The following is a 27,626-nucleotide window of genomic DNA, read 5'->3' as shown; positions in this document are numbered from 1 at the left end:
GACTATGGCATCAACAAAGTCCTGAATGTTTATGGAGCAACAAATTGGTACTGACATTAGATTGTGAAGTCCTTGAGAGTATAAGGGGTCTTTTCTTTGTATTCTCAGAGCTTAGCACAGTTCCTAGCACCTAGTCAGAACTTAATAAAAGTTTATTGATTGACTTACAGAGAGAGCACTTTGGGAGAGCAAGCCCACTGTTGTTACACTAACTGGAGTCCCCAGATGATGGGGTATTATGAATCGGTTCAAAAGACAACATTGATCAGCCTTTACTTTTGATATTTTGGGAATACTAATATAGCACTTAGGGCAGCTAGGTGGAGCAGCAGATAGAGCTTTGGGCTTCAAGTCAGGAAGATTCATCTTCCTGAGTTCAAATCTGGCCTCAGACATTTACTAGCTGTGTGACCCTGAGCAAATCATGTAACTCTGTTTGCCTCAGTTTCCTCATCTGAAAAATGAATGAGAGAAGGAAATGGCAAACCACTCCAGTATTCTTGGCAAGAAAACTCCAAATCAGGTCTTGAAGAGTTGGACAGGACTGAAAAATGACTTAACAACAACAAAAGTGAGGCCTTAAGCTTCCCTTCTGTTAACCCTTACCCACAAATTTGCCTCTCACTTGAAAAGCATCATTATAAAGATAGGGCCTGGACCTGTGAATTCATTGATATAGGGATCCCCCCTTTACTGAGATGCAAAAATGTCTACATAACCAATTTCTGTCTACACAGAATGTGCTATGTAAAGAAATTGCTATTTATCGGGGAGGGGGGGCGTGGGTAGAAATAAACATTTTAATAGCACCTACTTTGTGCCAGGGACTGATCTTCATAGCAACCTTGGGAAATGGGTGCTGTTATTGGCATCTTTTTACAGTTAAAGTATTTTTTTTTTTTTTACAAATTAATTGATTTATTTTTAGTTTGCAACATTCACTTCTATAAGTTTTAAATTTTCTCCACCTCCCTCCCTTTGCCCCACCCCAAGAAGGCATGCAATCCAATATAGACTCTACATATACATCCTTATCAAACATATTTTCACATTAGTCATGTTATATAGAAGAATTAGAACGAATGGGAGGAACCATGAGAAAGAAAAAACAAAACAAAACAAAGAAAAGAGATCAAATAGTATGCCTCAATCTGTGCTCAGACTCCATGTTTCTTTGACTGGATGTGGATGGCATTTTCCATCATGAGTCTTTTGGAATTGTTTCAGATCCTTGCATTGCTGAGAAGAGCTGAGTCTATCAAAGCCACTCGTTGCACAGCGTGGCTGTTATACAGTTGAGGAATTTGAAGCAAATAGAGGTTAAGTGAATTGCCCAAGGTCACACAGTTAGTAATCGTCTGAGGTTGAATTTAAGCTTGGGCCTTCCTGACTCTTGGCCCAGAATGCTACCTAGCTGCCTCTGATTTTGCCTACTAAATTAATAGTCACAGCACAACTGAATACCATGTATATAATTTCAAACACCTCTAATCTTGAGAGACTAACTTAATCAAACACCTTTTGCAGTTCCGAAGCAGTGAATTACTTAAGATTTTACAGCAATAATCTCTAAACTGTGACACCATCAAGATTTTGGCATGGAGCATATAAAAGTCCATTTTATTTATATTTGTTCATTACAGACACAAAAACAAAATCCCTACATAGCTCAGCAGAGCAAAGTGAAATCTCAAAGTATTCTCATCCAACAAGATGCTTCCCATTCACGCATGCATCCCTCTTCATTCTCTGTCATAAAATCAAATAGTCATAAATTTGTGGCCTCTCACCTCAAGTTTCTACAAAGACACCACTGTCTATCATCAGAAGTCACATACTAATATTTTATTTGAAAAGTGAAAAAAACAAAACACGTAGTCTTTTTCAACAATTCTAGCAAGCCATACAAAATATGAAAACCACATTAAATGTTTTGGAAAATCACTAAGCTCATTGACATGAAGTGTTAAAATACCTTAGCAGTGGGCCATGTAATATTAATGAATCACTTGCTTAGGAAAAAAAATCTGCTTGCAGAAAATTACAGACCAGAGACTTGGCTTCCTTCACACAGCCATGTTGTCAGTCTCCAAATAGAACTATCATAAAAGAGAAACATGTGCCTTGTTCCTACTGACAAATTTTTCAGATCCATGACAACAGAGTATGACAATCTTCCCAACTTTTACTTCCAAGAAGGGGCAATTGGAATAAAACGGCTTTCTGATTAAACAAACCATCAGGCAGAGACATTGTCCTAGGCATGATGTCACCATGGTAACATTGTTTGATGAGTAACTAGGTCATTTGCTTGAAAGGTAACTGTTACCTGTTTGAATAAAGTGTAGTTCCATCATGTGGGTATTGCTCATTGACATATAAAGAAGAGGAAGAAATTGTTGTTGCTAAGGAGGCTGCTTCAAACAGAGATGGAGTGCTCGGCACAAGGTCTGGTCGGTGCCTGGATCCCAGTGCTGTGAAGTGTAGACAGCAACAGTAATGAATTGGAGTTAATACAGTATCACTTTAGATTGGATCGGCATTTAAATGTGGCAAAAGCACAAGGTGGACATGTTTGACAGCAAATTAAATTATGAATTATCTTTATTTTTGTACTTCTATAGAGATGTAAAAAGCTTCATGAAAACAGATTAAATAGTAGGGGAACAGAATTAACTTGAAAATAGTTTATAGAAATTACATTAGGAATATTCCTTTGAAGATGTAGGCTTTATTTTAGCTCTAAGAATTTTGAATTAGTAAGATCTGTTTATTTACAGGATAAATAAAATAATAAATAAAATAGGCTAATGGCTAATTGCAACCAAAGCCTGCTCTAGGTAATGGATATTTATTAACACTATCCAAGGATATTCCTGTGATTAGATCCTAAGACTAAGACTCAACTCATACTCAATTGGACCTGCAATTTCATTTGGACAAGGTGGATGTGCCCCTTAGCAGCATCAATCACAACCCAGTCATACTTGCCCATCCTAGGTGAATTCTAGAAATTCACCACAAGAGGGCCACTCAACATCCTGAAGGTCATCTTTGCTTTCTGCTAACATTAGAAGAAAGCCATTAAAGCAATCTGGCTGTCCACTTGTCATCTCTCACCTTCTTCACATGATACCCTACCTTTTTCCCCCGAAATATTTCCCTATCCCATCTTTTATTCTTTGAAATCCATCGTTTGTTATATTTTTGCCTGCTCATACACACCATATGATTCTCCATTGACCTTTATGTGATATATTTACACATTTTCAGAGATTATTGCATATCTGGAATGATTTTTTTCTCAAAATTTATTAATTTATTGTTTTTCAGTTTTCAACAATCACTTCCATAAGTTCCAAATTTTCCCTCCCTCTTCCCTGAGATGGCATGCAATCTTATATGGGTTCTACACATGCATTCCTATTAAACATATTTTCACATTAGTCATATTGCATAGAAGAATTAGAATGAATGGGAGAAACCATGAGAGAAACAAGATATAACAAAGAAGGAAAAAAGTCTGCTTCATTCTGCATTTTAACTCCATAGTTCTCTCTCTGGATGTGGCTGGCATTTTGCATCACGAGTCCTTTGGAAATATTTTAGGTCCTTGCATTACTGCGAAGGGTTAAGTCTATCAAAAACAGTCCTTGCACACTGTGGTTGTTACTGTGTATAATGTTCTCCTGACTTTGCTCACTTCACTCAGCATCAGTTCATGTAAGTCTTTCCAGGTTTTTCTGAGGTCCACCCGTTCATCATTTCTTATAGGGCAATAGTATTCCCTTATATTCATATACCACAACTTGTTTAGCCATTCCCCAACTGATGGGCATTCCCTCGATTTCCAGTTCTTGGTCACCACAAAAAGAGCTGCTATAAATATTTTTGTACATGTGGGACTTTTTCCCATTTTTATGATCTCTTTGGGATACATCCCTACGAGCGGTATTGGGTTAAAGGGTATGCACATTTTTACAGCTCTTGGAATGCTTTTGATACATTGATAAGAGATACACTGATGGGAGAGACTAATGCTTCAAAAACCAGAAAAATGTGTTAATTTCTCTCTTACAATTTATGTAACTGTAGAATGAGCCTTACAAGTTCCATTAGCATAAATGAAAGGAAGATCAAGCTGACCTATCTGTAATTCCCATTTACCACCCACTACCTACTTTCACTCTCTCTGAAGTCAGCATGGCCTCCTTTTAATCACCTTCATACATCCCTTCTAAAGTAAAATCTAACCTTTTGTAAAGATTTAGATTTTGTAAGTCTTAAAGCACTTTATAAATATGTTGATGTATTAAGAGTGGTGGAAAGCAGATGGACAGCTTCACTGGTATTCACCCTGGCAACTCACAAAATATAAAGAGACCTAAAGCAAAAGTTCTTAACTTGGGATTCCAATGTGTGTTTTTTTCAAGTTTTGTTAATTGCATGATGATATAACAGAATTCCTTTGTAACCTTATACATTTTATTTTATGCTTTTAAAAACATTATTCTGAAAAGGAGCCCATAGACATCATCAGACTACAAAAGGGGTCCATGACATAAAAAGAGGCTAGCAATCTCCAACCTGGAGGAAAGTCTCCATTAGCTAGAGATCTTACATGGAGAATCTCAAGGAGAATATGTTTAAGAACAGAAAAAAAGAAAAAAGGCATGTCTATGAAATATTTAAAAATGAAAGAAGAAAACAGAAGTTCACAAAGGGGCAGAGACAGGCAGGGCAAGACTGATAGTTAAATTTAACATATTTCTAATATTCTGATCATACATATATAGCCTATATCAGATTGCATGCTATCTTGGAGAGAGAAAAGTAGAGGGAGGATGGATAATTAAGAACTCAAAATCTTATAAAAGTGAATGGTGAAAACTAAAAACAAATAGATTAACTTAAAAATTTAATACATACTTCAAAATAAGCTATATATAACAGATTCATGATTCATATGCAATTCTTTTGTTTCTGTTCTTTGTATAGGGAAATGTTTGTATTTGTTAATTTTTTCAAGTTCATTATAAACTAGAAAATTAAGAAAAATTATGTGGAAGGCATGGATGGGTGGTGATATGTATCTAGAAAATGCATATTCATATCCATGAGATCACAGACCCATTAAAATTCAACTGTTTGAGTATTTAGTACCCTCAAAGGTATTCTTCCAAGAAATTCCTATTGAAAACAACTAGAATATCAAAAGTACAACATGTGCAACTGGCATGGATTTTTGGAGAGGGTGGGTTAGAGTGGGGAGGGAAAGAAGGTAGACAGGTAGAGTGTCATTCCAGTTCGATAGGCCTAGTCCAGTGGACTAGGATTTGGAGAACTGTAGGTTTTGCCTCTAGTCTACTGATTAGCTTGTGTCAAAGATGAATGCCATGAGGTATAATCTATGAAAACTAAACAACAACCAGCAACAATCTAACGCTAAAAACCCTTCCAGGTGTGAATGAGCATGTTTCCATAGCAACCAGATCAGAAGTTAGTCCATCTTACCTTCCTCATCAAGGCTGCTGTAGCTCTGCCCTTCGGTAAGCAGATCACGCTTTTCATCCTTCCATTCCTGGCTCACAGAAGATACAATTTCCTGTGATGTAGCCTTTAAGGCAGCAATGGAATTACATCTTCTTTTAGAAGGTGAGGACCTCAAAGCTAGAAGAGAAAAAAGAAACAAAATGCTATTAATTATTTTGTAGTTTAACATTTTAGTCATCTCTGGAGAATATCAAATCAATAGTTTTGATTTTGGAGTCAAAGGACCTGGGTTCAAATCTCAGCTCTGCTATTTACCACATGAATGAGCTTGGATAAGGTAGTTAAACTCTCTGGGCCTCAGTTTCCTTTTCTATAAGATGAAGGCATTGAAATAGGTGGTTTTTATCAGTTCAAATTCTGTAAGCTGTGAAAGGAGGCAGGGATCTTCTGAAATGTATATTTAATCAAACAATCCATCAATCAACAAATCAGGTAGCCACTTTGAATTAGTATTGTGCTGGATGGTGGGCATACAACAAAAGCTAAACAGTTCTTTCTCTTAAGAAGCTTACTTTTATCAGTAGAAACAAGCATATATAGGAATATATGAGATAAAGGGTAATTTTTGAAAGGAATATACCAATGACTGAGGGAAACAATAAAGGTCATGTGAGGAAGGTGGTACTTGAGTTAAATCTCCAAGGAAACTAAGAGATAGGGAGTAAATTCTAGATATGGGAGACAGCTAGGACAAAGACTGGGAGGTGTAGTGTCATGGATGAAGAACGGTAAGAAGGACAGTATAGCTAGAGCATAGAACATATGAAGAGGGGTATTTGTAACTTGGTCGGAAAGGTAAGTTGAGGACCTAGAAACTTATCAAAGCCTTCACTCATTATTAGCATGCCCAAGCGCTCTGTATTCATCTTCAGAAAAAATGTACCATTTTTGTTTTTTACACCATGTTCATGTGCCAAAAGATTCTCCCTCTGCACTTCCCTTGTAACAATGAAAAATGGCTAAGCAAAATAACTGATCAGATGCTAATACTGAGAGAATATGCAAAATGTCACATATCATATGACGTATGGGTATGTCATGTCATCTCCCAGCTCTGTACTGACACTGTAGGCTCCTATATGCGGGACTAGAATGGACCTTAGGGCCTTGCTAGTCAAACCTCCCTCATTTTATAGATAAGGAAACTGAGGTCTTGGGGACATTATGTGACTTTAACAAGGTAATATAGGTAATTATCAAAGGATTGCTCTTGGGAGCCATAATTGGTCACTGCCTCCCTTTTAGTTTACCTGTCTTTTAGTAAATGAGAGTTTTTTGAGTTATGTTATTCTAGGCATAGTGTCTACTCTTCTGACTTTGTTCTGTGTCAGTTCATACAAGTCTCCTCATGTTTCTGTGAAATCCTCATATTTACCATTTCTTAAGGTATAATAATATCGTTTTATTCATAAACCATAGTTTGCATAGCTAGTCCCCAAGTGATAGGCATCCTCTTTGCCTCTAGTTCTGTGGTACCTACAAAGCATGCTACTCCAAACACTGTGGCTATATTTTTTATTTTATATTGTATTAAATAATAATAAAAATGATAATATTTATATTTTATCTTTATTTCCATCTCTAACCTCCTTAAGGTTTGTGCTTGGTAGTGAGATCATTGGGTCAAAGTACATAAAGTTTCATCATCTCCAGATATGACTGAAATTTTAATTCTACGTAACTTTTTAAAGAATTGCTTTTTTTTTGGGTAGAACACTGTTAACTGTTGTTGCCATAAATGTTTGTCTAATGGGTTGGTAAGTTCAAATGGTGAAGAATGTCAAGTTCTCATGACCCCGGTCATATTAACTTGGGCTCAGGAATGTTCAGAACATGGCAGTACCCAATCTGACAGTAATACTATTTAACTTAAGCCAAGTCACTTGAAGCTCCTGCTCTCCTTCAGTGAATTCCCACACAGTGACTTCCCTCTCCTTGGTCTATGCTAGGTCAATTCTGTGTGAAACATAATTCAGTTCTGATCTTTGTCTTCTCAATACTACAGAACTTCAAAAACATGTTGGAGAAATGAACTGACGCAAGAGCATTCAAACCACCACCCTGTGAACTCCACTGAATTCAGAGAATTCTCTTGCAAAAACTCCTGTGGAAATTACTTTTGAGTCCAAGCCGGATCACATTCCATTATAGTCAGTCTTCATTTTGACATGATTTTGTCTAGTACTTAACATTTTAAGATCATTTCCCTGAAGGAGAGGAGTAAAGAAGAGAGGGTGAAGCTTCTTGAAGCTTTGTCTGTGTTACTCCTCTGTGGAGATTTCCACAAAGAAGACCCTGACAATCACTTCATTTAGGACAATTGCACTTAGACTTATGGCTCTCATGACTCAGATTATGCTGCCAAATGGGTCTCTTCAAAAAGTCAATTTGCAAGAGCTTCCATGGAGGAGTACTCTGGGGTATACAAGGGCAGCAGTTTTCTAGTTTAGAGAAGGGGAGAAAAGCTCTCAAGTGCCTGAAGTAGTCTTAAATCCAAAAGTCTTACTGCAAAATACAGAGAAGTACACACATTACAGACGTGGAATACGTTGTGATCCGTTGAGGATCATTTTTTCCCTTTCCCATTACAATAAACTTGACATTAAGAGGGCTCACCTCCCAATTTGTCTTCTCTAATGCAACTCACGTTTATATATTGTTTTATGTGTATTAGTCCATATCTTTACTGGTAGAACTGAGTAAGGAATGAGTTGCTTCTATCTACGCTGATGTAGAGTAGGGACCAATAATAATAATAAAAATAGCTTTTATGTAGTGCTTTAAGGCTTGCAAAGCACTTTCCAGACATTTTCTCATTTTGTTCTCACATAACCCTGACAGGTAAGTATTATAACTCCATTTGACAGATGCCTCTACTAAGGCAGAGTGAAGTGACTTGCTTAGGGCCATATAGCTAGTAAATGTCATAGACTAGATTTAAACTCAGATCATCCTGGCTCTAAGTTCAGCACTCTGTCCTCCAGATATAAGAATTTTAGAGAGACAGACTGAGCTAGGCAAACGGTCAAGGTCTCTGACTTTTTGGTCTCTGATTTAGAATGAATCTTCCAACCTGACCTTTGCTTTTATACTTAATTTTCCTGCTTATTTCATCCTGTTGGGATGTTGCTGTTGTTGATATTGACCAAGCCTGACTTTTGGTTTACAGTTGCTCATCATCCCATTTGAACTCTACCTCCATGCCACCAGGCAGGGATTTTCCTAATCACTTAGATGAGTTTGCTCACTTGGGTGATATATGGCTTTAAAGCTAAACATTATCTCCAAATATTATTATACTTATTTTACAGATAAGGAAAGCCGAGGCTTAAAGAAATCGTGACTTGCCCAAGATAATAATGTTATTAATTGTTATAGCCTGCCTTTTTAGAGGATATGTATGTGTGTACACAGAGATGTATATATACACATATATAATATGCACGCACACATATAACATGTATGCATACACATATCACAATGCAATACACACACACATATATGTGCATAAACACGTACATGTATACATGTGCATACACATGTACAACATGTGTATACACACAAAATACATATATACACATATATAATGTATATTTATTAGATTATAGATTCCTTATATGCCTTACAGTTACCACCTGGCTTTGCTTCTGACTTTCTAGATTTTGCCTCCATGCCTTAGTTGCTTTCTTGCCCTAGACTTCCATCAATGTTGGGGTCTCCTCACCCTGGAACATCCCTCCTCCATGCTAGCTTCCTCCTACTGATGAGTTCCTCCCTACCTATTTTGGGTAAAGGGCCAAGCTGACTAACTTTCGTTCTCCTTCTGACACTGCTTCTGACTTTCTGAACTTGGATATCATGACCTCACGTGCATTTTCCATCGCCTACCCCACCACTTTCAGTTTTTCTATTACAGTATAAGCCTATTGAGGGCAAGAAGTATCTTTTTGCCTCCCAGTGCTTAACCCAGTGTCTGGCACATAAAAAAGTTCTTGATAAATGCTTGTTGCTCACCTTCCTACTCTGTATTCTGTAAACAAATGTTCTATTTCTTGTTTGCATGCTTTTGCACCCCTAGCTCATCTTCCATGCCTGGAATGCTCTTTCTCCTTACCTCTGCTTCACAGAATCCCTTTCCTTTGAGACAAAGCTAAGTGCCACCTTACCTTCCACAGGAAGCTTTGCCTCATCCCTGCTTCCCCTCCTGCTAGATACCAGTGGTCTCCCTACCAAAATGGCCATGTAATAATTTTGTCTCCATCATGTATCTACTTATACATATTCTTGATATCTTTCACCTTAGAATGTAAGCTGCTTTAACACAAGGACTGGGTCACTTTTGTCTCTGTATCCTGAGGCTTAGCACAGACACAGAGTGTATAATAAAGATTTACTGATTGTCTGATTGTCCATTTCTTTGCTCACTAGTACTGCCTACTTTTGATAGGCATGGAAAACAAAAGGTGATAAAACTGGAACTTTGCATTACTTCTTCTTGGTGGGGGAGCAGAGAAAATTGGAACTGGTAAAGGGAATTTTGAAAGAATTCTTTAAAACTGACTCTTAACAATATTCAATAATAAATGAGTAGATTTCAGTAATCTATGCTTGTTTTTGATAGGTATTTTGACATAATAGATAGAGCAAAGTGTTGCCTCTGACACATAGAGTTACTTAATCTTTCTCAGGGATCTAGGAAACTCTCTAAGGCTATTATGACAGAGAAGGTACTTATCTTACTAAGACTGGGAGAGAAAGTTCCTCACCTGCTAAGTTCTCTATCCAATGAAATCTCAGGTCAGTCTCTAACATTGTCCTTATGCTTGCCTTAGACTTCCTCCATCTTTTCATTTTCTTAAATAAACAAAATTTCTCTGATTTGACTTATACATGTAGTATATTAACTCCTTTCTGGATCATCTCATACTTAAAAATCCTTCTCTCATTTGTGCAAATTCTCAACCCCTCATCTTCCAATCTAGCACCTCCAAGCTTTCAAAATATAGTTGCTAACTGGAATCATACCAGCTTTTTCAAAAAGGGAGACAATAAGAAAGTAGCTACAGGGCAGGAGGCGGGGGAGAAGGTGATGTCAGTAGAAAGGAAATAAAGACCGAAGGATCAATTAGTGAGTAGATAGGAGAACAAGGGAAAAACTGGTAGCCTGTTCTTCTGTTTATGATGTAGGGAAAGGCAAGGGATGGATGGAAAAAGGAAAAAGAAAAAATAACTTCTTGGTAATAGTCATTATTATCAACATCAGTAATTGAGGAAGAGAATGAATTAATACTGAAACGTCATAGTGTGAAGAAGCAGGCTGTATGTTTATCTAGCTATGTGGCCTTAAGTCACTTAACCCCTTTTTCCTCATCTGAAAAGTGGGACAATACATGGCACTGTCTCACAAGATTGCTGTGAGGATGGCTCTTGGTCACCCAGGAAGTGCTTCTAAAATGTGATAAATCACTTTACTATCTTTAAAGCCCTAAGAAGATTCTGAGTGTGCTATAGACACTTAATGGCCACTAATTCTCAATTGCTGGCTGACATCAGGCCATGCCCCACCTTTCACAACCTATCCAGCCGGTCACTCAGACCATTTATTAGGGACCTCTGGTTTTGTAGCTTCCTTTCCCTCTTCCCAGAACAAATCTTCCTTCTCAGGTCACCTCTTCCCTTTATGTGTCTTCCCCTATCAGAACGTAGTAAACTCCTTAAATTCAGGGGCTCTTCTCTTTAAATTGTGGCATCCTTGGTGCTTCAAACAATGCCTGGTGTATAGTTAGCATGTAATAAATGCTTTTTTAAATTTACTCCTTCATTCACTCACTCACTCACTCATTCATTCATTCATTCATTCATTCATTCATTCATTCATTCATAACAAAGACTTCACACAAGGCCCTAACGATGTTTTTTAATGGTAATGCTAATAAAAATAATAAAATGCTTACCTTGGATTTTTTTGAAAACTCTGGAATTCATGAACTTTAAAAACCTATCTGCATAAAAACTTGGTCTATGAACTGAAACGGTATCCTGGAAAGACAATATAGATATCGCAGAATTACTTCTCAGGTAATTCAATTCCATTCTAAAGATAATATAAGAACAGAAATATACAAAAAACAAGGGAAGAGTCTTGAAAAAATTGTGATAGTTCTGTTTTCTATAACCCATGTTTCTGTCCATAAGGATGTGTGGGAAGTTAAGGAAAGCAATAAATCAGACGTTGTCCTTAATAGTTTACAATATTCTTGGATTTTCTTTGAACACAGATCCTTCACATTTGACCACAGAATAGAAACAGGATGTCTCTGCACAAGAGGTCTTCTACTGAGAAGAAACTTATTGCTCATAATGGAAAAGACTAACAGGGTGGATGTTATCCTTTGGGGTCAGGGTATCATTTATGGATAAAAACAAAAACATAATATCACAAGCATCATCTGAAAGACAATTCTAGTTAAGAAACCAACTAGATTTGAAATTGGGGGTGTGTGTGGAATACAACATTACTCACACAACAAAAATCCTCATGCCATAGTTACATGGCATTGTTTGGGTTTAAATCTATATGTACAACTCATCTGAGATAAGGGAAGATGGGTCCATAAGTCACCCTCGTCAATGATTAAACATTTCATTGTAATGAAAGTTGACTTTGCCTCACATTTATCTGTTGCAGTGTGATAAGACATGGTTAAAGTGTCTTTTCTTGCAATTATACTGTGGCTAGCTCTTCTGCGGCAGAAACATTACAATTAGATTAAAATTTGTGTTTTGTCTATGTATGTGGTGGAGGAAAAAGACCTTGTCCTGGGAGTCTGAATCACAGTCCTGCCACCAAGCTAGCCATGACACCTTGGGGAAGGATCTTCATCTCTCTGACCCTCAGTTTTCTCACCTATTAAACAAGGAAATTTGAATCCAAGGTTCCTTTTAGTTCTGACATGTTATGAGTCTGTACTTACCCCAAGATTCTTTACTACTGATAATTGTTAAAGAAAGAGAAAAAGGCAATGGGGGGCAGGGGGAGAGCTAGGGAGCACAGTGGATAGAGCGGTAACTCTGAAGTCAGGAGGAGGATCTGAGTACAAATCTGGCTTCAGATACTTACAAGCTGTGCATCACTGGGCAAGCCACTTAACCCTGATTGGCCCCCACTCCCCCTAAGAAAAAAGAATTAAAAAAAAAAGATGATTCTCAATTTTTACATGAACCCATTTTCCCTTTCAAACTCAGGATTATGTTTAGTATTGATACTACTGTCTTCTCTCTGTGGAGGCCAGTGGTTCACTGTTCTAGTCATCAGATTCTCATAATAAAAAGCAAATTGGGAGCACAGAGTAATCAAAATTTTAACAACTCATATAGAAGTAGCTTACCCCGTCATAAACAAGTGCTTTCCAGGAATGTTCTAACTTCTTCATTAACCTAAACAGGCAAAAATTTAAAAAATTGGAAATAATGATATTTCAGGATAGTATACTGATTAATTTAGAAATACTGCAAAGGTTTTTTTTTTTTTTAAACACCTCTCCTTACCTATATGATTGCAGAATATCAATAATGCCCATAAATAAAAGTAGCTTTTCTCCTTTATGGCTTTTAGCTGGAATGCCTCCCATTCTGTTGATAGATCAAGGAGAAAATATTTCATTATGTATCACAGGCTAAAATGCTTTTTTAAAAATATCATTATTAATAAGTGACCTACAACTGTTGGAAGTATAATAAATTTGGTAACCAGATTTAACATTGCCAATAGTTTGCTGTTTTCTCTGCTATCAGGCTCTCCCACATTCAATCCCCTCAGAGAAATCTACCTTACTGGATAGATCAGGTCACATCATCCATGTTCAAAACCCTCCACAACTCCCTACTGGCTACTAAATTAAGTTAAAATTCTTTACTTTCCACTTCTAGGTCTTTTATAATCTGGTTCCAACCAGCATCTCATGGTTATCGCCTCTCATGTATGTATTCTCCATCTGAATATAAATGTTATTCTTTTCTCTGCCCCTATACCTTTGTTTATATAACCCCTCATAGGTAAAACACCTTCCTCTCATAACTTTATCAGGTCAAATTCTGCCCATTCTTCCAAGACCACTGGAAATAATTCATCCTCCTAAAGTTTTCCCTGATTCTCCTAGTCAGAGGTGATTCCTCATGTTTTTTTGAAATCTTATAGTACAACATAACACTTTTTATATGTTTTTAATTTTTTATATCATATTTGTGTACCTATATTTTTGCTTTCTTCCCCTTAAGAGATTATAACAACTTGAAGGAGAAAGAACTTTATCTTATTCATTTTTGTATCTTGCTTTACTCACTAAAAGAGCATGATGAGTTTTTGTTAAATAGAATTTCATAACCAATCCTTTAGAGTAATGAAACACAGAAATGATATGATATCCCCCCTGCTCCTTCTAAAAGATGTATTGAAATCCAAAGCCATTTACTCCATGGGTGATCCTGAATGAAATACCTCAGAAACCACAGAGGCTGCATCCAGCATAAATAATATGGTCAACTGTAAAGTGCCAATGATAAGTTAGATTTGTAGAATTTGTCTCCTTTCAGCATCCTTCATGCTCTTTAAGTTCTCCATAAGTTTTGACAGTGGTAGCTACTACCCAACCCCTTCATTATACTGCTGCCTTGTAGTCTGTGGCAACGATCTCTTCTCATTCTCTCACTTGTCTGACCACTTCTTTTCAACAAACTAACTCCTCATCTATCTCCTACCTCTGACTATATTGCTTCATCCCTCCGTCCTTCTGGTTCGACTCCCATCCTTCTTTCTCTTCTACCTTTAGACTTTTTCCCTTGGTAATAGCTCGCCTCTCATGCCTCTTTCTCTTCTACATTTAGATTCTCTCCTTTAAGCACATCTGTTCCCATGGGTTTAATCATCATTTCTACACAGAACACTGTACATATCTACAAAGAACACTCTACATATCTACATATCAGTCTTGACATCTCTCTAGTGCTTTGAACATAGTAGATTGTGTTCAAGTGAATTATATTTAAAATAAGCACAAAGGCTAGAAAAAATGATTTGGAATGTAGTAGATTCATCTATAATAGCCTAACATGCCTATGATCTGATCAACAATCAAGATATCTAGAAACTATATAATTAAGACCAGAGAAGACTGGTTTTAAAATTGCGAGACCCCATGCTCAGTTCACATATGTGCATGGGGGTATGCAACTCACTTCAGTCTACTGCTTTGTTTCTGTTAGCAAATCAGTACTTTATAGATGCAAAGAAATACCAAAGTTATGTCACATCTGGCTGAGGCAGAGACTACATCTGCTATCTTTCTACTACCAATGAGAATTTCCTGAGTGTGGAAAAGAGGCACTGAATTACAACCATAATGATGGTCATGCATTTAAGTGATAGATAAAAAAATCAAAGTTATCATTTCCTATTCTCAAGGGATCTTCTCTGAAGCAAGCTTTGAATAGTCAGTACTAATGACAACAAAATCTTTCAAAGACTGAGTTAATTCTTAGAAATTGTGCTCTTCCAAACAAAAAACTGAAACGGAGTTGAGAGGTTGATAACTATAACCAGGAAAGCTGCAACTCACTTCTCCATTGTTAAGTAGAAAAGAATTATGACCATATTAATTTTATTTCTAAGGTATCTCCATGACAGAGATTAGGTAGGTGAGTAAATTTAAAATATTTATTTACATAATCAAAATCACAATCAATCTGCTTTCATGTAGTGCTTTATGGTTTAAAAGAAGTTAACAAATGCAGATGATCTCATTTTAGTCTCACAAACAACCCTGGGAGCTACATGCGGTTGTGATACCCATTTTACAGATAAGAAAAGTCAGGCAGAGGCTAAATGACTTGTTCATGGTCATTCAGCTAGTAAATATCTGAGGTCAGATTTGAACCAAGGTCTTCCTGACACCAGGTCCAGTATGCTACCCATCATGCTACCTAATTAAATGTCTGAGAGATAGCTGGAGTAAGACTTAATTTTTTTAAATATGTGAGCAGTGATTTTATGGAAAATGAATTAAACTTGTTCCCTCTAGCTCCAGAAGGCACGACTAGGAACCATGAGTAACAACTGTAAAGAAAAGCCTCAAGGCTTGATATGAGGAAGTTTTCCCTATGATTAGACCTGTTCAAAAGGGGAAGGGAGAAGGGCATAGATGTCTCCTTCACTGGAGGCCATCAAAGCAAAATCTGCATGATTTCCCATTGGATGTCTTATGGGCATTTTTTTTTTCCAGATATGGGATGGACTTAGGTCTCTTTCAACCCAAACTGTGACTCTCTCTTAAATGCTAATACTTACGTATCAGTATTCTCGGTGATTACAGAATCTCCAGATTTCCCTGGGCCTTGGATAGATTCCATTGCTGTTGAATAGAGGACTTTCTGTATCCCAGGCCGCTTAGCATCAGGTACATTCTGTGAGCTTTCCCCTTCTTTTTCTTTTAGCGAATGGTCCAATATATGGATTCCCAGTAAAAGACTATAGTCCATTATTTTGAAACTTTCCAACACCTAGGAACAAAAAGAGTCAGATATACAGTTATCTCTTCCACATTATGACTTTTCCCATTGCAGTTTCAATATATTGCAGGTAGGCATAAGAAATTAAATGGGAATTTGGGGGGGAGTTTTGTGGAAGCCTCAGATGATAGACACTAAAGGCCAGCAGACAGCACAGAACCTGTAACTGTGATCAAATACTTAAACCTGAATTTACAATAAGGTACTGTTAACACCCTATAAAAAAAAAAAGAAAAAATTCAGACTTCTTCTCTAGGAGGAAGGGAGGACTAAAACATTTTACGTGGATTTTCCATAAAATTTCCAGATTTTCCAGATCATTAGCATGCCATGCCTCTAAACCTTCTAATGTGGAAGGGATAACTACTGTAAACCATAGACCGTTGAGTGCCTCCCACAGGGAAATTCTTCTCAGCAACCCAGAAGGCTCTAGAATTACAGAGAAGTCCAGTGTGTCTAAGAATACTGTTTTCAGATAGCAGTTAATCAGTCGAAAGTGATGAAATGAAAGATAAATGGAAAAAAATACTAAGGGCACATTGAGATCATCAAGACGTCATTAGTTCACAGATGCTAAAAATTTGCTTTATCAAACAATGAGAACTGCAAGTTGGCAATTTATGCAAACTGAGAAAAATTACTACACAATTTCAAGGACTTTAAGCTGGAAGGGACCTTAGAGATTAACTAGTCCAGGGGTAGGGAACCTGCAACCTCCAGGCTACATGTGGCCTCCTAGGTCCTTGGGTGCAGACTTTTGACTGGGTCCAAATTTTACAGAACAAATCCTTTTTTTAAAGAAGACTTGTTCTGTGAAGTTTGGATTCAGTCAAAGGGCCACACTTGAGGACCTAGAGGGCAACATGTGGCCTTGAGGGTGCAGGTTCCCCAGCCCTGACCTAGTCCAACTATCATTTTGTAGATGAGAAAACTGAGGCCCAGAATGGTAGTGACTTGCCTAGCTCATATACCTTTAAAAAGGCCAGGTGTACGGCCCCAAATTCAGCAAGCTTTCCAGAATACCTAACAGCAGGGTCTCATTTCTTTTTTCTTTGCTCATTACTGAGTACAAAGTAGTAGGTGCTTCACAAATGAAATAAAATGAGTGGATCTCACTCATTTCTTAAGAGCAAAGACTGAAGTTATTCATCAAGTGCCTTCAGGAAAAACTTCACTTTAAATCCGACTCTGCTAGAATCAACTTACATCCTAGGTTGGAGAGGTCTAGAGGTCATTTTTTCAACGTTTATTCTCAAATCTTGCTTCTCTCCCAACCAAGTCTTCCTCTTAATGTAACCAGAAGAGCTTAAAACTACATTATATACTCAACAGTGAAAGACAGAGGATTAAATGTAGCTCGTCTGTGTTGGAAAAAAGTAGATAAAGCTGGATAAAACAGACTCTTGACAGGTAGAAAGAATTCCAGTGTCAGCTAAAGGGTCACTCTTTGCAACAGAAATCAGACATAGATCATTTCCAATGAATGCATCCTAAGTGCACATGGGATATTTCCATACTTATTATTCCTCCCAGGCAGATTGGTCCAAAATACATTCTTTTATAGCCAACCACCCTTAAGATTTTTTTTTTTATTTTTACATCTCCTTCATTTAAAAAATACTTTATCCTTCCCTACTTGCCCTGTGTCCTTGAAAGTCATCCTCTGTAACAAAGAATGAAAAAAAAAAGAAATTACAAAGGCAGATGGCCAAAACTAGCCAACAGAGCAACAAAGCCTCAAAGTCTATGCAATGTTGTATAATCCACTGTCCTCCACCTCCGCAAAAAAGCGAGGTGCACTTTCTTGTCTCTTCTTTGGGAAACTGGCCCCAAGACTGCATTTCTTTAGAGTAGGGAGCTTTAGTTTCCTGATATGCATGCTGATCTTCTCTAAAATGAACTGCTAAAATATCTTATACTCTCATTGTTTATTTTATGCAAAGCTGCTCAGGAAATGAAAAAGGTCCAGAAAGCAATAAAATATCTTCTTAGGAGAGCAGACAGTTATCATAATGCTTTTTTTTTAAAAAAAAGAATGTTTTTATTTTTTCTCAATCACACATCTAAAAGGAATTTTTAGCATTTTTAAAAAATAATTTGCCAGTACCAAATTCCATCTATTTCTTCCTCTCCTCATCCCCTCCTTCATCATAATGTCTTGTTAATTTCCTGCTATACACTAGTTATGTACCACATTGATTCTATAGTAAATTCAAAAATTATTTAAGGACTGATTACCTAGTTCATTAACAATCTAGAACTCCCATACACTCCCTATTCTTGCTTGTGCTACTCGAACTTTATATTCCTAACACCAATATACTATTTATTAGCACCTCTATTAAAATTCTAGTAAAGAATAAGGGAGATCTTCTTGTCATAAGCCTCTCTGTACTCCAGTGCATCCTCCTCTCAGCTGTCAAAGAGATCTTCTTAAAGTATTGGTCTTACCATGTCATTCCTCCTACTCGATAAATTCCAGTGACTCCCAATCCCTTCCAGGATCAAATATGATAACCTCTGTTTTGTGTTCAAAGCCTTTTGTAACTTGTCCCTCCTTTTTCTTTCCAGTCTTTTTATTTTTTAAAATTTATTTTATTTTTAATTTCTGGAATAAAACAAGCATTTCCATAACATAGTATAATTAAAAGATGATTGCACGTGAAACTGCAAATCTGTTATGTACAACTTGCTACTCCTTTTAAATATACAACAAAATGAATGTGCGAATTTCTTTTTGTCCCTTTTTCTCCCTCCCCTCACCCTGTCCTAGAGATGGCCACCATTAGACACATATAGGTATATATTTGTAAAATTATTCTACACATCTATTTATCAGTTCTATCTCTGGAAGAAGAAACTCCATCCTCCATACCTGGAATACTCTCCTTCATCTCTGCCTTCTGTCTTCCCTGACTTCCCTTAAGTCCCAGCTAAAATCCTACCTTCATTGGAAAGCTTTTTCTGATTCCCCTTAATTCAAGTACCTTCCCCCAAGATGATATTCAATTTATCCTGTACATAGGTTGTTTTTTTTTAAAGTATGTCATCATCATTGACACCCCTGTTGGACTGTGAGGCTGACAAAGAATATATGGAAAATGGTCAGGAGCACTTGATATGGAGTCAAAGAATCTCTGTTCAAATTGCTGCACTAACTCTTATTACCTGTGTGATCTGAGACAAGTTCCTGTACTTCTCTGGCCTTCATTTTCTTCAAATGAGGGAGTTGGACTTACAGTCTGAATTTTCTTTCAGTCCTAAATCTTAAAACTATGAAATGATTAGTTTTCTATTTGTTAGTGCTTGAGAGTGACAGTCTGCAAACATTTTCTATCACATGCCCATCAGTGAGAAGTTCCAAGTGTGCACCTTCCACATATGTATATATTTAAAAATTATATACATATGCCATTCTATTAACGTATATTATAAAACATACACAAAATAGAGAAGTTTTTTTCCAACTAAAAAAGTAGAGATGATTTATTACACAAGTGCTATACTTAGTCACAAAAAACCCCAGAATGCCATGAGGTTTCTATGGAACACATAGCTAAGACAACTGACTTCAGGCAATATAGACTTTGCATTAAAAAATGGAAGAGTCTTTGTCAGGGGACAAAATATAGAAACTTTAAAAGGATGACATGAAGATGAAATAAATAATATTAATTTTTTATTTTACTTATTAATGACAAAAAGCCCTTTTTGCTTTTGCTGAAAACATTATTAGTCACTGCCCATGCAGTACAGACTCTTGATTTTCCTATGCTGATAAGGAAACATCTTGTAAATCATTGGAAATCCCTTTGTTTATAAGTCATCTATCCCATCACTGCAGCCATTCCCAGATGCCTATCTAGCTTGGTAGAACCTGCTAAATCTTCCATTCTCCTAGTTCAGGCCTGAAGATTCCAGGGTCACCTCCAAATCAAGCTTGAGTATGATGTAAGAGCAACCTTGAAGAAAAGGTTAAACAACTCATCAGGCTGGTCAAAGATGTCACTAGTCCATGGGATCTGCATTAGTCCCACTTACCATTAACTGAGGCAGGTAGGTGATACGGTTGATACAACACTGGGCCTGGAGTCAGGAAGTTCAAATCCAGCCCCAGACATTTACCAGCTGTGTGAGCCCGGGCAAGTAATTTTAACTATTTGCCTTAATCCACGGGGGAAGGAAATGGTGAACCACTCCCGTACCTTTGCCAAGACAACCTCACGGATTGTATGGTGTGCTATGGTTCACAGGATGATGAAGAGTTGGTCAGAACTGAACAACAACAAGTATTTAACTGAATGATTCTTTCAAAATGACTCTTCCCCACAGTCACTGGGCTGACAACTCAGGTGTGTGCCTGAAGCAAACATTCTCAGAATTCCACCCCTCCCCACTCCAGCAAAGCCCTACCAAAGGTAATAAAAAGCACTGTGGGAGAGTCTGAACTTACTCTAAATTCATTTTCAGTGACTGATGCCCAGTAGGTTTATCCTCATTTCTTTAAATACCCTGGGCTTATGGACACATATTAATTTTGTATAGCTGCTTAAAAATAAGACAGATGGTACAGTTACAGTATTCTTGTAAACTGTCAGTGAACTGTAAATTACTTTATCTAACAAGCTGGATGATGAATAGTTTGATTTTCTACTGGCCAATACCCATTACACAATAATTCTGGTGAGGTGGCACAGTGGGTAGGGGACTGGACCTGGAGTCACGAAGTTATTGTCCAGCCGTTTTTCAGTTGTGTCCGACTCTTCATGACCCCGATGGGTGCTTTCTTGGCAAAGATATCAGAGTGGTTTGCCCTTTCTTTCTCCAGTTCATTTTACAGATGAGGAAACTGAAGCAAGTAACAATAAAATGCCAGCTATTACTTTTCTAAGGTGTGATAAGGATGTGTGTTACTCTGAATGAGAGCTATGCTGGGATCAGAGAAGGGATCAAAATCATGTAATGTAATGAAGAGTTCTACTGGCAGAAAGGCACATCCTAAAATTTCCATTGAATGAATTTTATTATTCATTCTTTAAGCCCCCACAAATTAACTCAACTCTTAGAAAATGGATCTAACATCTCTCTCCTATCAAATGAAACTGCTGAACTTCAGGAATAGCTTACAATGATAAGGAGAGCACAGGATCTGGATTGGAAAAGCCTTGAGGCTACTTCTGACTCTACTACTTACTACTTGTAAAGAGAGCATTACAATAATATTCATTCTGCCTTTTTCACAGAACTATCTTAAGGATCAAAGGGGATTAATTTCTCTAAAATTCCTTTGTAAGTGTAGTGCACTAAACAAACTGAAGGTAAGTTGATACTTAATGGTTTCTTTTACTACCTAAGGTAGAGACAAGAGGAAGGAAGGGAGGGAAGTAGGAAGGAAGGGAGGGAAAAAGGGAGGAAGGAAGAAAGGAAGGAAGGAAGACTGTCTGGTACTTGATGCTCTAACTGATGATTCATTGAACGGAGGAAAAACACTGAGTGCCTCAATACTGCAATCTGCTTGGCAGTTTTAGAACAAAGGCTGATGTGATTAGGAAGTAAGGAGAGATAAGAGAGAGAAAGGGAAGTAGCTTAATTTTTTCCTCTGTCATTCTGGAATTATTTTAGTATTTTTGAAAAAAAGCAGAAATCTTCCATGGGAGGTTTGGCTCATGTTTTCACTATGAAAGATCACAACAAAGAAAAACTGAAAGTACCATATTCTCACCAGCTTTTTCATGCATTTTCAAGGAGAAATTTATAGAAAATAGTCTTAAGGATAAAAAAAATGATCATATCAATATTTTAAAATGCAGTCATAAATCCCTTCACTGACAAAAGTGGGACAGATTTTGGCCACATGTACCTAAGCATTTAATGAATTAGTAGCTGAAAGAGTTTTGTTATTTGTATCCTCTTGTGATTTTCAATAAGGAACAATAAATATACTACAAGCCAACTTGAGGGCTCTCAAAGATTCCCAGCATTCTGTAGTACAATAGATGGCAGTCAGTTCAGTCATTCAGGCCTCACAATTACTTCTAGAATATCAGCATGAGGTTGACATTTCTGGTTGTTTTCCTAACTCTGAATTTCCTATTCAAAACAGCAGGCCTTCATGCAAATAGATGCCTTTTCACCTAGCTCAGGCAGGATTCAACTTTCTGAATGGCAAAGAAAAGAGAAAGTTGTTAAAATAGTCAACGAGTATTCATTAAGTATCTACTATGTGCAAGGCCGCTGGGGATACAAGGAAAAGCAAAGATACGAACGCTGATGTCATGCAGCACACATTCTAACGGGAAAGACAATATACAGATCATTGTGTAGTTATAAAATATATAAGGGCGCAGTTAAGTGGCACAGTGATATAATGCCTGACCTGGAGTCAGAAGATTCATCTTCATGAGTTCAAATCCAACCTCAGACACTTATTAGCTGTGTGACCCTGGGTGAGTCACTTAACCCAGTTTGCTTCAGTTTTCTCATCAGTAAAATGAGCTGGAGATGACGTGGCAAACCACTCCAGTATCCTTGCCAAGAAAACCCCAAAGAGGGCCACAAAGAGTCAGACATGACTACAACAAGTGAACACAAAAATATAGGGTGTGTGTGTGTGTGTGTGTGTGTGTGTGTGTGTGTGTGTGTGTGTGTGTGTGTGTGTGTGTGTAAGAGAGGGAAAGCGGAAGAGAGAGAAGAAAAAATAGAGGGAGAGGGAAAGTGTTTCGCAGTCATTTAAGTTTTCCAATTTAACTAAAAACTTCAAGCAAACTGGAAATGATTTTTTTTGTACCAGAAACCATTTTTTTTTGTCCTAAAAAAGGACTACCATATGTGAGTACTGTTTGAATATCTGGGAGGAAGTAAACTTGTGTGCCTTTTATAAAGTAAGTTCCTGATAAAAATTCCTTATTGTCTGGGAGTCAAGTGATAGCATCAGACTATTAACTTCTGTATGGAGAAAGATTTTGGAATAAAGATCTGGGTGATGGCTTAGGATGCTGATAATACTAATAACTACTACTCACATACCAAGCTCTTTCCTCATAAAAGCTATGTGGAATTTTTAAGGCCTTATTATCTTTATTTTACAGATGAGGAATTGGGGCTCAGTGATCATTAAATGATTTTTCCAAGGATCCACAGCTACTGTCAATGGTGGGACTTGAATCCAGATTTCCTGACTTCAATTCCAGAATTCTTGCTATTTCACTTATGCAGCTGGGTGGCAGAATGGATAGAGAGTTGGGCCTGGCCTCTGGAGGACCTGAATTCAAATCCAGCTTTAGGCATTTATTAGCTGTGTACTCTTGGGCATGTCGTTAGCCTCCATTTCCTCAGTAATGGAGATCCTAATGGTATCTATCTCCTAAGGTTGTTGTTAGAATCGAATGAAATAATATTTGTAAAGTGCTTAGCACAATGACCAGCGCATGATAGGCATTAAAGAAATGCTCATTCCATTGCATTCCATTCCATTCCTATTTGCTGAAATAAGGATAGTTCTCATTCCATGTACAAGATAAGAAAAAAGAGGAAGCCCCAAGAATAAAGCATATAGCTCTACAACCTATCTGAAGAATGACTATAACATTTATGAAATACCGGTACAACTCTGATTCCCTAAAAACTATTAGCTGTGTATGTGGGTCTTGTTTTGGTGGAAAAAGATGGATGAAATACAGTCAATGTTGGCTTTCCATTCCCTCACGCTTCAAGATTGCTGCGGTAACAAAGACAACTGTTGTTTACAGAGATTCTCTGAACCTATTGCTTGTTAGAGACACAAATAAACCCTGGCTAAAGAGCAGAATTGTTTTGTGACAAATTACTTTGAGCTCCAAATATGGTAGAGACAAAAAAAAGTCACAGCAGTCGCCTCTAGGAAACCTTTGCTGGTACTGCTCATGAAATTTTAATTAATTGTTTGAGTTGTGTCCGACTCTTCATGACCCTAATTGGGATTTTCTTGACAAAGATACTGGGGTGGTCTGCCATTTTCTTCTCCAGCTCATTTGACAGATGAGGAAATGGAGGCAAACAGGGTTAAGTGACTTGTCCAGGATCACATGACTAGTAAGTGTCTGAGGCCAGATTTGAACTCAGGAAGATGAGTCTTTCTGATTCTAGGCTACTGTTCTGTCCATTGTGCCACCTAGCCGCTCCAGTAGGTGCTTATTATTTATTAAATTGAACTAAAACAGGTCTCCATCCATCCTAAGTGATCTTATAGACAAAGCAGATCAGTTACTTCTGAATAATCCAATTTTATATAACTCATTTAATTAAAAAAAAATCATGTATAATTTTTTTAAAAGCCTCAAGCCTCAAGTGACATATATAGCCTATTAAAAGACATTCTACATAAATGAAAATGAAGAAAAATATCATGTGTAATTTAAAAAATATAGTAAACCACATGTGACTGTTAAAAGATATGGTCTATAAATGTATAAAAACATATTTATATATTATACATGATACATAATATGTAGTACCACATGCAGAAATATCTCATTACATATAGTGACACCTCACGGAATTTTAATGTCACATGTCAACACATTACTTACTACACATTGTATATCTTATATGTCAGTATATTATATAAATGTTGCATGTTATATAATATGATCCATTACATGGTTAAATATAATATATGATGTCTTTTAATGGAATTTTTTGTGCATTGAGGAAAAAGGCACTCTAAAGCCCTCTATGATCTGACTCCAACCTCTCTTGCACCACTTTACATGGTTCCTTTTTCCTTACTCTACACTTCACCAAACTGGCCTTTTCTCTGTTTCTCACACAGAGGATTTTATCTCCTGGGTCTTTCTGTGTCTTTGCACTGACCATTCTTTGTGTCTATAATATCAGTCAGTCGGTCAAGAAACATTGATTGTTGTCGCTGTTTAGTTGATCAGTCATCTCTGAGACTTCATGATCCTATTTGAAATTTTCTTGGCAAAGATACTGGAGTGGTTTGCCATTTCCGGCTCTAGCTCATTTTACAGATGAGGAAACTGAGGCAAATGGGGTTAAGTGACTTTCCCAGGGTCATACAGCTGGTAACCGTCTGAGGTCAAATTCAAACTCAGATTCTCCTGACTCCAGGGACAGCACTCTTTTTCCTACACAATCTAACTGCCAGAACATTTATTATGTGTATACTAGGCACCAACCACTGAGCTAAACACTAATGTATCTCTTGTATCTCTACCTCATGTTCCTTCAGGTTAAAGCTCAAAAACAACATTCTGGAGGGAACCTTCCCTAGCCCTCCATCTATTAGTGCCTTTTCTTTCTCCCAAACCCAAATTCCTCCCAAATTTATTCCCTCTGTATTTATTTTGTCTAAATTTATAAATGTCCTTCTTGTCTCCTCCCATTAAAATGTCAGCTCCTTGAGAACAGAGATTATTTTATTGATCGTACTTGTATTTCCATTGCTAAGAATGGTGCCTGGCATACTTTGATGCTTTTCTACAGTACAGAAAGTAGGAAAAAAATGGAGAAACAATTCAGATAAGTAAGTAGTTCGAGGTTTGACTCTGATAGTTTGGGTTACAAAATTTAGCATACAGTGATGAAACTAAGCAGCAGAAAGTTAGCAAATAATTAAAAGTAGTTTATTCAAAAAGGCTGGATTGGAGCTGTTGTAATTATACTGTGTTATTTTTGCATCTTTATCCTTCCTTTTAATTTGGTATTAAATTCAACCTGTGCACTAATCAGGTGATAATCTAACACCACATAATCAGGTTGAAAATGGCTTCTAGTAACTAGTTGTTTTCTGTGCATTAAGAATAATTGCTTATATTAAGATATGGTCAATTTCATTTTAGTGATTTTTTTGGTTCACTATATAACACAGCATGTTTTCACTCTTTATAAGAAGCATATATTTTTCACTTTATGTTGCTAGCTTTTTTTTCTTTTTCATAACATGATTGGCATGGAAATATGTTTTGCATAAAAAAGGAAGGCATAAGGCTTTTGAGTAATCTATAACCCTGTAGTGTCTTTCATTACTTCATCCCAAACCATATTTCCCACTATATTTTTAACTGTCCTCTCCTTAGCCCATCTTCAGAAATGAAGTCATTGAGTATCAAAGTATATGTTAATTTTTATTTGGAGGATTGCCTTAAAGATTTTCTCTACTTTTCTGTTCTCAGAAACAAATGCTGGCATGTCTACTTCAAGTCCCCTCATGGTGGTTCCTGTATATCACTAGCAATACAAGATGAGATGACTAAGTCCTAAGAAACAGAGTTTCTGGATGCCCCTGGAAACAAATTCTATCAAGTTCTTTATTCCCATCTCCAAGAAAAACCTGATGAAATAGTCTTATATTCAGCTGAAACTTGATATTTTCTCCTTTTATTTACAATAAAAGTGCCAATACAGGTGGGGTCTGGTTCTGCTAGTAGTGTATTAATTCATTGGTCATCAGAGATCTCATAATTAGAATCCCAACAGCTAAATTATTATCTGTAGATCACAACTGCAGAATTTTAGGTTTATAGCAGGCTTCAGGAGCCTTCTTGTCTAAGCCAAACCTCCAAAGAAATCCCTATATTTGATTAGCGGTCACCCACATGTGCTTGAAGTCTTTCAATGAAGGGGAGCCCACTGCCTCCTAGAGCAGACAATTCCACTTATGAATAGCTCCATTAAGAAGTTTTCCCAGGGCCGTTAGGTGGTGCAATGGATAGAATCCCACCCCTGTCTCAGGAGGAGCTGAGTTAAAATATGGCCTCAGATACTTACTAGCTGTGTGATACTGGGCAAGTCACTTATTCCTGATTGCCTCAAAAAAAAAGTTTAAATTTACAAAAATTTTTACAAAAAAAAATTAAATTTATCAAAAAGGTTTAAATTTACATCTTTTGTAACTTTCACCCTTTGTTCATGGTCCATACAGAATAAGACTAATCCCTCTTTTACATGACAGCCCTTGAAATATATGGGATCTCCTCTCACTCTACATCCCCATATCTTCTTTCTTTCCAAACTAAATATCTCTAGTTCCTTCAAACAACATTCTTGTTATGACAAACACTTGAGGAACTTCTCCATCATGGTTCTCCTCAGGATATCTTCCAGCTTATCAATCAGAGAATGAGAAGTCAAAGACGATACCTAGGTTGTAACCTGGGGTGACTAAAAGGATGGTGGCACCTTCAACAGTAATAGGAAAGTGAGGAAGAGAAGAGGGCTTTAGATAAAGGAAGGACAATGAATTCAGTGGTCATATTGGCTGGAAATACTCTCCACCACAAATATTTTAAAATTACATAAGATTCCTTGATAGACATAACCACAGAGATGTCGTTGTTCAATGATCTCTTGATTTTCAACACAAAAAATTCATAACTTCTAACACTGTATTTCTCAGAGTCAAGGCTTCAGGTTTTATATCATAAATATCAGCTCTATAATTAAAATTCCTTTAGAAAACAAGTTACTTACAGTGAGAGACCTATAGAAATTATTGACACCAAAGATAG

At 37.0% G+C, this 27,626-nt stretch overlaps 1 protein-coding gene across 8 annotated transcripts in view; it reads right to left on the bottom strand.

The window, feature by feature from the left end:
- Window positions 1-27,626, bottom strand: part of PIP5K1B (phosphatidylinositol-4-phosphate 5-kinase type 1 beta) — a 338,296-nt gene that overhangs the window by 74,606 nt on the left and 236,064 nt on the right. For all 8 annotated transcript variants that reach the window (XR_011967427.1, XM_072611031.1, XM_072611030.1 and 5 more), the window contains 6 exons: window positions 15,896-16,107; window positions 13,102-13,185; window positions 12,942-12,990; window positions 11,508-11,592; window positions 5,515-5,670; window positions 2,330-2,474 (listed from right to left, as the gene is read on the bottom strand). Coding sequence is in view for 7 of the 8 variants with exons in the window: in XM_072611031.1 (XP_072467132.1) it covers window positions 2,330-2,474; window positions 5,515-5,670; window positions 11,508-11,592; window positions 12,942-12,990; window positions 13,102-13,185; window positions 15,896-16,107 (731 nt within the window). In the remaining variant the exon portion in view is untranslated. The remainder of the gene's footprint in view (window positions 1-2,329; window positions 2,475-5,514; window positions 5,671-11,507; window positions 11,593-12,941; window positions 12,991-13,101; window positions 13,186-15,895; window positions 16,108-27,626) is intronic.

The sequence above is a fragment of the Notamacropus eugenii genome, chromosome 1 (genome assembly GCF_028372415.1).
Source record: "Notamacropus eugenii isolate mMacEug1 chromosome 1, mMacEug1.pri_v2, whole genome shotgun sequence".
NCBI classification, from domain to species: domain Eukaryota; kingdom Metazoa; phylum Chordata; class Mammalia; order Diprotodontia; family Macropodidae; genus Notamacropus; species Notamacropus eugenii.
This window is presented reverse-complemented; position numbering and strand designations above follow the sequence as displayed.